At 58.6% G+C, this 13,849-nt stretch overlaps 1 protein-coding gene across 1 annotated transcript; it reads right to left on the minus strand.

Annotated features, from left to right (window-relative positions):
- Window positions 1–11,191: 11,191 nt before the first annotated feature.
- Window positions 11,192–13,450, minus strand: LOC112883228. Its single transcript, XM_025948503.1, has 3 exons — window positions 12,971–13,450; window positions 12,753–12,830; window positions 11,192–12,660 (listed from the first exon to the last, which is right to left on the minus strand). Exon 3 carries the CDS (start codon window positions 12,066–12,068, stop codon window positions 11,475–11,477), a length of 594 nt encoding a protein of 197 aa, XP_025804288.1. The 5' UTR covers window positions 12,069–12,660; window positions 12,753–12,830; window positions 12,971–13,450; the 3' UTR covers window positions 11,192–11,474.
- Window positions 13,451–13,849: the final 399 nt, after the last annotated feature.

Genomic DNA, 13,849 nt, shown 5'->3' on the forward strand with positions numbered 1-13,849 from the left:
AGTACTGAAGGTGTGTGTCACTAGAGATAGACTAGCAGTATTCTACCGTCCCATCGCAGCAACAATGTGCCAGCCAAAGCAGTGGTAGTTGCACTGCAATACTGCACCACGCGACCGTGCGTAGCTCAACGTATCAATTGTCGTCTGCAAACTCTGAAGCTAAAACGAATTCAGTTGCTCGCTGCGTGCCCAACACATTGCTGAAACATCATGAAAGTTCAGCATGACTGCGTGCCGACTAGACATTGTTTATGGCTGAGACTATCAGGCGAAGATCACAACCAGCAGTTTGAGGCACTTCTGCAGTGCCGACCGACTAGACATTGTTTACTGCTACGACTGAACAACTGTTCCTGGCCTACGGCAGTGTGTTGGGGACGGTACCCGATCGGGAGGTTCCTGAGAGCGGGCGGCGGCGGCGACGTGCCCTTGTCCCGGAAGAGGCCCGCGGCGGACGGGAGGGAGGCCGGCCGGCGCCGCGAGCACCGCCATCTCGCCGCCGGCGCGCGCGCGGGGCAGTTGCAGAGTCGGAGGCAAGGCAGTGACAGACTGACGGGGGATGCGCAGAGGCGGGGGATCAATAATAGCCGCAGATGTTCGATCCAACGGCCGTCATAGCCCCCCAAGGGCGGACGGTATTTCATTTACCGTCCACCCCGGGTATCCCAAGCCACCGCGTCCGGCGTCCCGTCGGCGCGCCACCGCATCGCGCGGCCGCTTTCTGCGTCAAAAGGTCCTTTCTCGAGTGTTCCTCCGGCGGCTGCAAGGATGACGATGTGGCGGCGGACGTCGCGGGACGGCCTGGACGCCGTTTTGTGCCGAACAGCGGCGGCCGGCCTCTCTCCGGCGTCCCCGCGCTCGCGGCCCCAACGACACGGCGGCGATTCTGGCGATTGGGGATCGGGAGCCCTTCCGGTTGAGTGGCATGCATAGTTTGAGACCGAATTTATTTATCTTCACGCCGGAGCACCTTAGCTCATGCGGCCAGCCCTTCATGCCCGGGGATCGTCGGGCTTTGGCAACAATGGCCACGCGACACCGCTGAAGCCACTGTCCTCAGGCGCTTGCCTGCGAGGCTGCGACAAGGATGATAAGACCCATGGCCGTCTGCAAACTGTGAGGCTAAAACAAGTTGAGTTGCTGCCGGCTGGACATTGATTCAGCAATGTACAACTTATATCCGGGCAGGGAATGAAGTAGCAATTTTTTGTTGGTAGGTTTAGGGAACATCAGGGCTCCCAGATGAAGATCAAGCTCACGTTTGCGCATTTACCTATACAGTTACATGTCCAGGAAGAGGGCGGCGGCGGCTCGGAAGGAGGTCAGCCGGCGGGCCGGCGCGGTGACGGCCAGTGTGACGCCGATGGGGCGCGGGTGCGGTCAAGTCAAGGCGACGAGGACGCGGGTCGCGGCCAACGCTCATGAGAACAGAGGCGTGAGGGCCTGCGATTGAGTTGATCGTGGCCGAACAAATCCGATCCAAGGAATGATAACGACCCAGAGTGGACGGTATTTCGTTTACCGTCCACCCCGGACGGTATCTCATCTACCGTCCACCCTGGTCGTAGCAGGGCGCCGGGCTTCACGCCGCGCCACGTCTTGCCGGAACGCCAGAGCGTCCGGCCGCATCCTCCCGGGGGCAGAGTCCGACAGAAACGGCCAGGAGGTGGTTTGGTTAGCTGCATGCATCCTGGGTTCCTGGCCGGCGTTCGCAACACAGGCGGCGGCGTGTCCATGTTGCGGAAGAGTGCAGCCGCGCGGCACGGAAGTAGGCCGACAAGCACGGCGACCGCCGGTCGGGGCTCCCGCGCGTCAGGCCGGCAGGTACATATGTGGGTCGTGGACGGCGCCCTTCGGAACAGAAGCGGACTCGTGGCCAGGGATTGCAATCGTGGCCGCACACATCCGATCCACCCTGGACGGTATTCCATCTACCGTCCGCCCTGATTGTAGGCACCACCGCTTCACGCCATGCCTGGCCGGAGCTCCGGAGCACGCCGGCCGCGTCCGCTTCAACGTCCTCGTAACGGGGAGTCCTCTCTTCGCATTGGAGGCGTCCTCCGATCCCTGGGGCAATGGCGGAGTAGTCGCACCGAAACGGCATTGCGCCCGGCGTCCTCCAGTCCTCGCCTGGTGCCGGCCGTTGCGTCCCGCTCGCGGCGTTCTGCCAAACTCGCTTCGCTTTGCTCGCTGCTACAACAGGTAACAGCTACTCCCGATCGATCACCGCGCCGGCACTGACGGCTCGAGCGCTGATGGTGGCTAGCTGCCTGCGTCGTCATGGCCGCCGCCGCGGCTGATCCGTTTGGTCGTCGGCCATTGGCCATGCGGCGCGCGTCCAGCAGGGGCAAGCAAAACCCGTCGCCGGCCAGGCGCTCCGCGAGCGCGCGCAGCCGTGTCCACTCGGGTGTGTTAAACAAACAGTTGTAACCAACGTGGATTGATAGAGTTTGGCCTAGATACTTGTTGTTACGGTAGATAAAGGTTGTTGTAATTCTATTGTACTCTAGATAGATATCCTGGCCAAATTCTAATCAATCTATATATATGTAAACCTCGGCACCTTGAGTTGTGCCCCATTATTAACACGCATCCGTCGTGATCTTCCAAGGAAGGCCGACGTTCCACCATATCTTCCGCACCTCTGATTTTTCACAGGGTGGAGGTGCGGGCGTTTCCGTACGCCACTACAGACCCGGGTGCGACGTCGCAGGATCAAGGGAGCCATGCTGCCAAACCTTCCTTCAACGCCGAAGTCAGTCCTTGTCAGATTCTGATAGCTTACCAAACAATCGATCTCGGGTGAGAACGCACACGCAATCTCCATCAGATGTGTCGGCGTGGCCGCACCAACTAAGCTCCATCAGCAGTGAGTCAGTGACAGACGGCAGAAAGGCTATGATGATGACATAATCTGGAATCCGAGGGGCGTCGCATCGCCGTGTTGGAAAAGGAGAAGCCAAACCGTAGTGCTAATACTTCTCTTCTTCTGTGACACTGATGCCAGTGGTGATGCCTACCTGAGCCAAGTACACCACACGAGTTCAAGGCTTCCAAACTGATGTAACCAAAAATAAAAAATATGTCATCAAACTATTGTTGATGCTATCAGTTTTGGCACGCGGCAAACCTTAAATTGAACATTTTGCGGGAAACGAACTGCGTATTTTCTCGCTGATCCTAGTTGAATATGTCACTGAATAAAAACACCAGTTTAATTTTTGGGAGCCTGACTTGATTATTATTGCTCGCTGGCTTTACACGCGGAGCTGGCTTGCCAATTCTCCTCCTGGTGGCCTGGTTCCTCGGAGTCCCGAGAGCACGATGAACCACGGATCGTGGGAGGGGGACGCGCTGCAGACAGCGAGGAAGGTGCTCGACCCCGTGCGCCGCCGGCGGGAGAAGCCAGGCCGGAGACGGAAGATAACGGCCGGCGGGAAGTGCTCGAGCATGCCCGCGTGGTGCTCGCCGTCACTGATCCCTCACACTGACCAGTGCCCGTGCAAGTGGCCTCCATCTCTCTTGTCCCCTTTTCGCGTATCTGTACGGCGGGGCAGGGCCGGCGGCAGCCTCATCGTCAACGCCATGGTAGCTATATGCGGCCCGTGGGCTCGGGTCAACGGCGAGGCCGAGCAGGGGGCAGGAGAACGCGGCGGATAGGCAAGAGCATCTCGTGCCATGGCGGCCTTGCTCAGGAGTACCTCGTCGGCCGGGCGTGGGAGGAGGAACGGAAGCCATCGCCGCCTCGCCGGCGACGCAATCGGCGTGGATCACGGTGAGCATGTTTTGCAAATCAGCCCCTTACAGGTTCCATAATTGTTAAAACCACCCTTAAATTTACATATAAACCCCTTATTTGGATCGCGATTAATAGCCGCGATCCGATTCAGGGGTGTATATGTAAATACTCGGGTCTATCTTTTTGCATTTAGGACCCTTGTCTGGATCGTGTCGTTTGTCGGCGGGTCGATGCAGAGGCGGCCCAGCACGCGGCCGCGGCGGGCGAAGGGACGCTCCTGCCGTACTTTGTGGGAGGCGAGGCAGTGATGGGGATGCGCGGAGGCTGGGCCTGGGCGGGGGTATCGCAGGGCGCGGCGTCCGGCGTCCCGCCGGCGCGCCACCGCATCGCGTTCGCTTTCTGCATCGAAAGCTCCTTTCTGGAGTAATCCTCTGGCTTCTGCATCAAAAGCTCCTTTATGGAGTGTTCCTCTGGCCGCTGCAAGGATGAGGATGTGGCGGCGGCCCTCGAGGGACGGCCTGGACGCCGTTTCGTGACGAACAACGGCGGCCGGTCTCTCCATTCCCCAGGCCATCTGCAAACACTGAAGCTAAAACTAGCTGAATTGCTGCTGGCTTGACATTGATTCAGCAATGTACTACTATATATCCGGGCAGGGAATGAGGTAGCAATTTTTGCTGGTAGGTCTTCCTGTTCCGGCCGCAGCCACAAGCAACCTGAACTGAGGGGGCGTTGGGGACGGGAGCTACCTTGAAGCGAGCGGAGGGTCTCGCGCCGTTGCGCGCGGCGCCGTGTGCGTGTCCAGGAAGAGGGCAGCCGCGGCTCAGAAGGAGGCCAGCCGGCCGGCCGGCCGGCGTGGTGACGCCGATGGGGCCGGCGCGGGTGCGGACGGGACAAGTCAAGGCGAGGAGGACGCGGGTCGCGTCCAGCGCTCATGAGAACAGAGGCGTCAGGGGCCGGCGATTGGGTCGATCGCGGCCGCAGAGATCTGATCCAACGGATGGTAACGACCCAAGGTGGACGGTACTTCATTTACCGTCCACCCCGGACGGTATTTCGTTTGCCGACCACCCTGGGTCGTAGCCGCGCCGCGCCAGGCCGGAGCGCTCGGCATCCTCTTTGCATGGAGGCGTCCTCCGGGGGCAGAGCCTAACAGGAACGGCCTGGCGGCCGGCTCCGTCCGCGTGCAAGCCGCGTCCTGGCCTGCTTCCGTTGCGGCTCACTCGCGGCGTCCGGACGAACTCGTCGCCGTCGTCGGTCCAGTCAAGAATCCGCCGCCGGCCAGGCGCTCCGCGACCGCGCGTCGCTGGCATTTGGCTCATAGAGTGGCGAGGGATCTCCATGTCGGGTTGGGTGGCCGCGCAAATGTTTCCGCCATCACAGGCCTCAGTCCGTTGGCCGTGGCGGATGAACCATGGACGCCAAGTCGCCAACGGAGGTCCAGAAAAGAAAAGGCGAGACGGTTCACTTTTGTTGTTTGTGTTTGGTCGATCATTCCCTTTCATGTTTGAACTTTGAAGTGATGAACTCATCGTATCTCAGTAGCGGAATGATCATGTTTCTGCAGGGCCGTCGGTAGCCAAGTGATGCAGCATGCGTAGCTCAACGTATCCATGGCCCTCTGCAAACTCGGAAGCTAAAACAAGTTCAGGTTCTCGCTGCGGGTCCAACAGAATATTGCTGAAACATCATCAGAATTCAGCATGACTGCATTGCCGGCTTCACGTAGTGTATGGCCCGATCTGTCACTCTGTCAGGCGAAGATCTCAACAGCAGTTTCAGGCACTGTAGGCAGTACTCATTCTTCAATTATATCCTACAGTACTACTAGTATCCGAACAAGCTGACTGAAGCGGGGTATCGCCGCTGAGGCCCCAACGACGGCACCTAGCTCGATTGGGAGTTTCCTGCACGCGGACGGTGGCGGCGACATGGCTTTGTCCCGGAAGATCCACCGGCCACCGGCGTGGCAAACGCGGCATGGCCGGGCGCCGGCGGTTCGCAACTTGCAGGCCGTAGGGCTCCATCAGGGCGCCGAGTGTGAAGGCCATGGCCGGCACGCTCCGGCTGATGGTGCATGCAGTCGGGCGCCTCTTGGATGTTCCATGGGTTTATTGACCTGACGATGACCTCGCGGACGCCGACGATCTTGCGGTTGCGGGACGGCGAGCGGATGCTCCAGGTGAGGTGGCTGTCGCGGTGGTGTCAACTTGAACCGAGGGGCGTTGGGTAGGGGGAGGCGGGGAGCCAACTTGATGCGAGCGAAGGATATTGTGTGCGGCGGCGTACCCAAGTTCAGGAAGAGGGCGGCGACACCATGGAGGGAGACCGCGGCATGCCGGCGCGGTGAACGCCGATGGGGCGCGCGCGCGGCGCGGCAGGCCGGCCTGCAGCTACGGGAGCAGGTCGTGGACGGCGCTCTTCACAACAGAGGCGGAGGCCGGGCCAGGGATTGGATGAATCACGGCCGCACAGATCAAATCCAGCAGACGGAAACGACCCAGGGTGGACGGCATTTCATTTACCGTCCACCCCTGGACGGTATTCCATTCCCCGACCACCCTGGTCGTAAAGGCGCGCACGCCCCATCGGCGTCTCGCCGGAGCGCCGGAGGCCCGGAGAGTCCACACTGTATCCGCTTCGACGGCGCCGTCCTGGGGAACCCTTCTCCGACTGTGCCGGAGGCCATCAGACACGGTTTGGACTTTGGCGGCTGGTGCCGCCATGCCAGGCGCGTCCTCGTCTGCGGCCATAGCGACTAGTGCCCGTGGCGTTCGACCAAACTCGTCGTGCGAGCGTCAGCGACGCGCAGTCGACGGCGATCGTGTCGTGCCGAATGGGAGGCGCAGCAAGGGCTTCGGCTGTTCGGCGGCCATGGCTGCGCCGCTGGTCGTGGCACGGAAAGCCGGCACCAAGGACCACGTCCGGCGATGTCAGGCAGGGCACCCCGGCCATACACTTCGCGCCACGTCTGGCCCAAGGTCCGCCGCATCCGGTTGCCTCCCGCATCGACGGAGCCTTTCTGGAGAGCCCCCGTTGCCGGGATGCGCGTGGCCGCCCGCGCGGCGGAGGCCGGCGCCTGGAACAGCACACGGTGATGGCCGCGTGTCGCCGTGATTAAACACAACTAACGGACGGAAAATCAAGTGCAGACACTCGTCTCGATCTTTCCTGCCATCATTGCAAAAGCGAGAAGAGAAACGGCCGGGCGTGGTCGGCGTCGTTTCAGACACCGTCTACCCTAGGTCCCCCGTTTCACGGCGGCACAGGAGCTCAAAAATCCAGCAAAAATTCGAGGAGACGAGCAATGGATTGTCGCACCATTGTGAAAAAGTTTAGGCTGTGACATGATGCATGGAGAGTGAAACGAAAATAAGAAGAAATCGCAGGGGTGGACGGTATTTCAAATACCGTCCACCCCCAGGCCCCAGGTCCCCTGCTTTTTCAGCTTGCCTGTGCGTGCCGAACCTTCGTACGCCCGTAGGCTTGCTCGCTGCTGTAAGCTTGCGGTTGCCCACTGATGGTGGTTAGGTGCACGCATCACGGGCGCTATCGATTGTGTCTGCCATGGCCGATTTGCCCTGCGGCGGCCGGCGTTCATATCGCAGGCACGGGGGCTAATCCTGTCGCGGCGGCGGCGGCAGGGTGCTCCGTGAGACACTGAGAACGGATGGCATTTGGAACCCCCAAAGGTGCGGGCTCGCCGTGCGGGGTCGGGTGGCCTGCGCTTGCAATGGAGGCATGAAGGCCTCATCGGCGAGTTCGTTGCCGGGGCCGGTGGCGCGGCGCGTACGCTTCGGGCCATTCTGTTCAGCCCCTTGCGGGGAACACTGCTCAGTTCTCACCCCGCCGGTCCGCGCGGCGGCGTGTCCATGTCGCGGAAGAGGCCAGCGGCGCGGCACGGAGGGAGACCGATCAGCGCGGCGACAGCCGGTGTGGGCGTCGGCGCGGCACGATGGCTGCTACAGATGTGGGACGTGGGCGGCGCCCTTTGCACTAGAAGCGGAGTCCGAGGCCAGGAATTGCAATCGCGGCCGCACACATCCGATCCATCGGACGGAAACGACCCAGGGTGGACGGTATTCCATTTACCGTCCACCCCCGGATTTCATCCACCGTCCTCCCTGGTCATAGCAACTAGCGAGGCGCCGCGCTTCACGTCACGTCTAGGTCTCGCCGGAGCCCCGGAGCACCCGGGGCGCGTCCACTCCGACGACGTCGTACCGGGAGTCCTCTCTGCGTGTAGGCGTCCTCACGGGGCGGAGTCGCACAGAAACAGCCTGGCGGCCGCCGGCCGGCGTCCTCGCCTGCCGGCCGTTGTGGCTCGCTTGTTCGGCCAAGCTCGCCGGGCCAGAGGCAGCGACGCGGCTAGAGCAGATGGATGCGGATGTCATCTGGCGTGACCGCGCCGCTGGTCGCTGCAATTCCATGGCATGATTTAAAAAATCAGAACGGAAAACAAGAAGAGGTGGTGGACGGTATTTCAGATACCGTCCACCACAGATCCCGCGATTTTGCCGGGGCACAGGAGCTCAAAAATCCTGCAAGAATTCGCACAGACTCGTAACGGATCACAGCACCGTCGTGCAAAGTTTCAGATCCAAACGCGGTCCGTGGAGGCAGAGACGAAAATGAGAAGAAATTCAGAGGGTGGACGGTGTTTCAAATACCGTCCACCCCAAGGTTCCCGTGTCTTCAGCCTGCCGCTCCTACGATGCGCTGGCCGATCCTTCCTACGCCCGCGTCGCTTTGGTCGCCAGCTAATCCCGATCGATCAGCTTGCCGCGGCACGCACGGCGCGGACGCTGCCGCTGGTGGTGGCTAGCCACCTGTATCATGGCCGTCGGGCATGCGGCGTGCGTGCAGCAGGGGCAAAGCAAAACCCCTCGCCGTCGCAGGATCAAGGCGGCCATGTTGCCAAATCTACCTTCAACGCCACAGCGTGTCCGCATCAGGTTCTGATAGCTTACCAAACGATGACGATCCATCTCAGGACAGAACACGCACGCAATCTCCTCAAGCTGCAGGTTTTCCTTTTCCATCGTTTGGCGCTGTCATGTCTGTATAGGCAGCCAATTCCGCTGCCTAATTTCTAACCAGTTACCATTCGTAGAAGTTTAGTGCTGTCAACAAATCTCTTGTGCTGCACACACTGTGACCAGCTGAACCAATGGAGTGCAGAAAACGTTTTCTTTGGGGATGGAAGGACTTGCTCTGTGATCATCCCAGAGCGCAAAGCCAGAACGTTGCGTACGAAAGCATAAACCTACCTGCATCCCTGCCTACTTTTGCAGTCATTGTCTTAATTTTTGTAACTAATAACTCTGAATGGAAACTATCATGCGCCTTGCCTTTGAATCCAAACTTTAAATTGACCCTTTTGCGGGAAACGAACTGTGCATTCTCTCGCTGATCATAGTTGAATAGTATGTTTCTGAATAAAAACACTAGTGTTAGTATCAGTTACAAACTTGAACACTATCTAAGCTCTTTAAAGATGATGGAAACCGGAGAATGTTGATACATTTTCCTGAGATACTAAACTCTCCGCGTCTGCTAATTGTAAAACAAGGCTACATCATCAAGATTCAAGGGCAGAAGTTCATTCTCGCAGCAGCCCCTTCACCATATCCAGCGTCGGCGCGAACCTCGTGCTGTTGAGCCGGATGTTCTGCTCCTGCCAGTACAGCTTCGCGTTACTAGGCGAGGAAGGTGCTCGACCCCGTGCGCCGCCGGCGGGAGAAGCCAGGCCGGAGACGGAAGATAACGGCCGGCGGGAAGTGCTCGAGCATGCCCGCGTGGTGCTCGCCGTCACTGATCCCTCACACTGACCAGTGCCCGTGCAAGTGGCCTCCATCTCTCTTGTCCCCTTTTCGCGTATCTGTATGGCGGGGCAGGGCCGGCGGCAGCCTCATCGTCAACGCCATGGTAGCTATATGCGGCCCGTGGGCTCGGGTCAACGGCGAGGCCGAGCAGGGGGCAGGAGAACGCGGCGGATAGGCAAGAGCATCTCGTGCCATGGCGGCCTTGCTCGGGAATACCTAGCCGGCCGGGCGTGGGCGGCGGAACGGAAGCCATCGCCGCCTCGCCGGCGTCGCAATTGGCGTGGATCACGGTGAGCATCTTTTGCAAATTGGAAGTCTAAAAATACCCCTAAATTTACATATAACCCCCTTATTCGGATCGCGATTAATAATCGCGATCCGATTAAGGGGTATATGTGTAAATAATCGGCTCCATAAATTTTCATTTAGGCCCCTCGTCTGGGTCGCGTTGTTTGGCGGCGGATCGAAGCAGAGGCCGCCCAGCGCGCGGCGGAGGCGGGCGAAGGGACCCTCCCGCCGTACTCTGTGGGGTCTATTCGGTGATGGATGATGGGTGCTCAGCGGCGGTGCAAGACGAAGCCGGAGAGGGCGCCGGCGTTCGACTGACCGTCGCGCGCGCGAAGCCAACCGGCGCCGGGGAAGTCGGCTTCCTCATGCAAGGCGGAGCAGCACGAACCACCGATCTGAGTCTGCAGCCACAGGACCGATCAACGGTGGTAAGTGTGCGTGGCGACGGCAGCGTGCTTCGTGCTCGTGCAAGACGAAGCCGGAGACGAGGCTGTCGTGTTCGGGGGTGAAACGGTGAGAGGTGTGGTGCTTGCAACCAAAGCCATGGAGCCGGCACGCTGATCTTTCCCACATGACCGTGACGTGGAGGCATAAAGACACCCTCCCGCGCAGGGTGCAAGGGCCATGTTTGTCGACGGCCGGAGCCAGATCAACGAGCCACCTCTGAATCCTGAACTTTGCAGTGGGGGAATATGCGCCATGGAGTGGCCTCTTGTAATGTTCAAATCGAGAACTTGCAGGACATTCAGAAATGAGTGTAAATATTCAGACTTCTCTTCTGTGGACAACACCGAAGCAAACTCTACCGCCTTTGTTATTCAGGTCCTAATCCTGTTATAGAGCACTTCCATTGTCATTCACCTTGGATTGAAGCTTCAGTAATCGCAACTGTGATAACCAACAGTTTCCAGTGTGCCACGCTCTCGTATACCATCTTGATCATCTTGCTTGGTCTTCAATTTGAAGACGCTACTGGAGACGGGCGACGGGTGGTGTCAGCCTGTCAGGTTCTTGTGCCTTCAACTTCCATGGCCTCCTTCAGTTGCATCAAATTTATCCATCTTTATCGTTATAAAGGTCCAAAAGACGATTGTGACTCGGTTTCAGGGGTCATGGAGCTGCCAAGCCACCAAGGTAGTTCGATGCTCTGCAGCCATGGTGTGCTGCCATTGCTGACGAGAATGACGACGGTGGCGGCACCACGCCAGTAGCCGGAGCCATCCTGAATTGCTTAATTTTGCCACGAACAACACCCCGAGGTGTCAGGTTCAAGTTTCTCAACAGTACTGAAAAAACGCCAGTGTCTGCCATGATCACCAACAGTCCAAAGATGCAGGAATTTCAATGCAAAGGACATAGTTGTTCAGATTCTTATAGCCTATAGGTATTGGTATGTGCTCAAGCCTGGGCTTTTGTATGAACTATATATCACTAGTAAACCTACATTCCTGCCTACTTTTGCAGTCATCGTCTTAGTTTTTGTGAACAATAACTCTGAATTGAAACTAGTTTTTGTGAACAATAACTCTGAATTGAAACTACCATGCGTTCTGCCCTCGAATCCAAACTTAAAATTGACCCTTTTGCGGGAAACGAGCTGTGCATTTTCTCGCTAATCCAAACTATAATCGCAGCATCCGCTTCACCGTCTCGAGCGTCGGCGCGAACCTTGTGGTGTTGAGCCGGATGTTCTGCTCCTGCCAGTACAGCTTCGCGTTGCTGCCGTTCCTGTAGAACACGTCGGGGTCGGTGATCACGGGGTGGGCCTTGCCGTACTTGTCGTAGAGCGTGCTCTCCTCGGCAGCGACGCTGTACGCGACGTGCCGGATCCCCATGTGCGCGGCCGGGGCGCCGAAGAACCCCTCGCCGTAGGGCTTCATCTTTCCCCACGGGATCACCTGCACCACCACGGCGCCCGTGCGCAGGAACACCATGTTGGTCAGCCCGGCGCCGTGCGCGCCCACGAGCACGTCGCACGCGTCCACCTCGCGCGCGACCGCGTCCATGCCCGCCGTCGACGTCGGCTCCATGCGCACCACCTGGAACCCGGCCCGCTCGATCGCGGAGACGACGGCGTCAGCGTTCACGAACCGCCGCGTCGCGCCGCGGAGGATGATCATGAACCGTGGCTTCGTGCCGCCGGACCTGCACGGGAGCGCAGCGGTCGGTGGCGGCAGGGAGTAGGCCGCCCGGACGAAGATGCGGAAGGCGAGCATGTCGTAGCCGTTCGGGGCGCGCGCCGAGTCGATGTCGAAGTAGCGGTGGCCGCGGAGGCCGACGATGAGGTGCGGGTAGCAGCGCACCTCGCCGTCGGCGTCGAGGTCGACCACCGCGTACCGAGAGAGCGCCCCGAGGACGCGCCCGTACTTGTTGAGGAACCAGCCCTGGGCGCCGGTGGCGACGAGCTCGACCTCGCCGCAGAAGGCTCGGGCCGTCGTGAAGAGCGGGACCAGCACGTCGCTGAAGCGTGCCAGTAGTTGAACGTCAGGCCACCGAGCGCGAACACCACGGCCGGCAGGCTCCGGCGGACGGTGCAGTTGGGCGCCTCGCGGAGGCTCGACAGGTTGAGGGACCTGACGATGACCTCGCGGACGCCGACGATCTTGCGGGACTGCGAGCGGATGCTCCAGGTGGCTACCGCGGTGGTGGCGAGCTGCGACGGCGGTGGGATGAAGTAGACAGATGACCTGTTCGCGCCGCTCGCCGGGCGCGCCTCGCCCCACATCTCACAGCCGTAACGCCGGTCGGAGAGGTCGCAGATTGGCTTCAGAGGAGGAGGTAGAACAGAGACCGGTGCAATTTCTTCACCTGCAAACGAATGTAGAGGAATTTCTCAAAATAAATGAAGCTGAAATGTCTAGCCATTGGGATTTACTGAAGAGAAGTGCATATGAATGAACCAGTGAAATTTTTGGAACTCGTGGCTTCTTCTTCCTGGGCCTGCACTGTGGATACTGGAGATTCTGCTATCATATTGGCTGCAAAATGCTCGTCAGAATTAGCCGGTGATCGATCTTCCAGAAAACGTTGCAAGTCATCGCAGCAGCTTAGACTTTTTTTTTCCTTGCAGCGAATTCGGAAGAGGCGAATCTCCTGTTTGTCTAGACGGGAGCCTCACCTAGAGGTGGCTGTGCATGACCATTCATCTTCTCCGCCGGCGAACCTGCACCACCCCCGTTTGCCGGCAAGCCCCGCAAGAGAACTCGGATAATTCAAAACAAGGCCGTGAGAGAGATTGCGAGAGCCAGCCAGCCAGGCCATACATCACAAGTCACAAGCTTGGCAATTCGCCAGAGCGGCTCACCGTTACCGCCATGCACCGAGAACTGCGGCGGCACAGAGAACAAGACCACTGCCCCGACAAAGAGGCCGGCGAGCAGCGCGATGGCGAGCTTGCTTTCCATGAGCGCCGGCCATAACTTGTTGAAGGGCTTCATTTGGAGCGGAACCGGCAGCAGCTGGTTTTGGCCTTCTCCCTTCTGGGTGGCATGGCCAGGACACTCCCGTGTCTCCTCAAGAAACCGCTTCGTCTTCTCGGAATTCTGTGCTCCTTGATTCGCTCCCATGGAATTCTGCATTTTCGGGCCATGACCCATGGCTACTGGAAAGTGTGAGCCATTTTACCCCTGAGCCAATATTTGCTATTTTGGTACACGCAGTTACTATTTTGAGTCGTTTCGACAGCTCCACACACACACTACACTATGGGTGTGTTCGTTTCCGGGTACCTAAACTTTAGAGGGGTCACATCAAAGAGAATCTTATCATTTAGAAGTATTAAATAAAGTCTAATTATAAAACTAATTGCAGAACCCTAGTGCTAATTCGCGAGACGAATCTAATGAGGTATATTAGTCCATGATTAGCGAACAATTACTGTAGCATCACTGTGGCAAATTATGGATTAATTAGGCTCATTAAATTTGTCTCGCGAATTAGCACCTAGCTGTTCAAAAAGTTTTATAAACAGATTTTATTTAATACTTCTAAATAGCAA

This window comes from Panicum hallii, chromosome 1 (assembly GCF_002211085.1).
Source record: "Panicum hallii strain FIL2 chromosome 1, PHallii_v3.1, whole genome shotgun sequence".
Lineage (NCBI taxonomy): Eukaryota > Viridiplantae > Streptophyta > Magnoliopsida > Poales > Poaceae > Panicum > Panicum hallii.

What these genes read in the sequence shown, in the direction of transcription:
- LOC112883228 (XM_025948503.1), bottom strand. Translation starts at nt 12,068, where the DNA reads ATGCTCGCCTTCCGCATCTTCGTCCGGGCGGCCTACTCCCTGCCGCCA.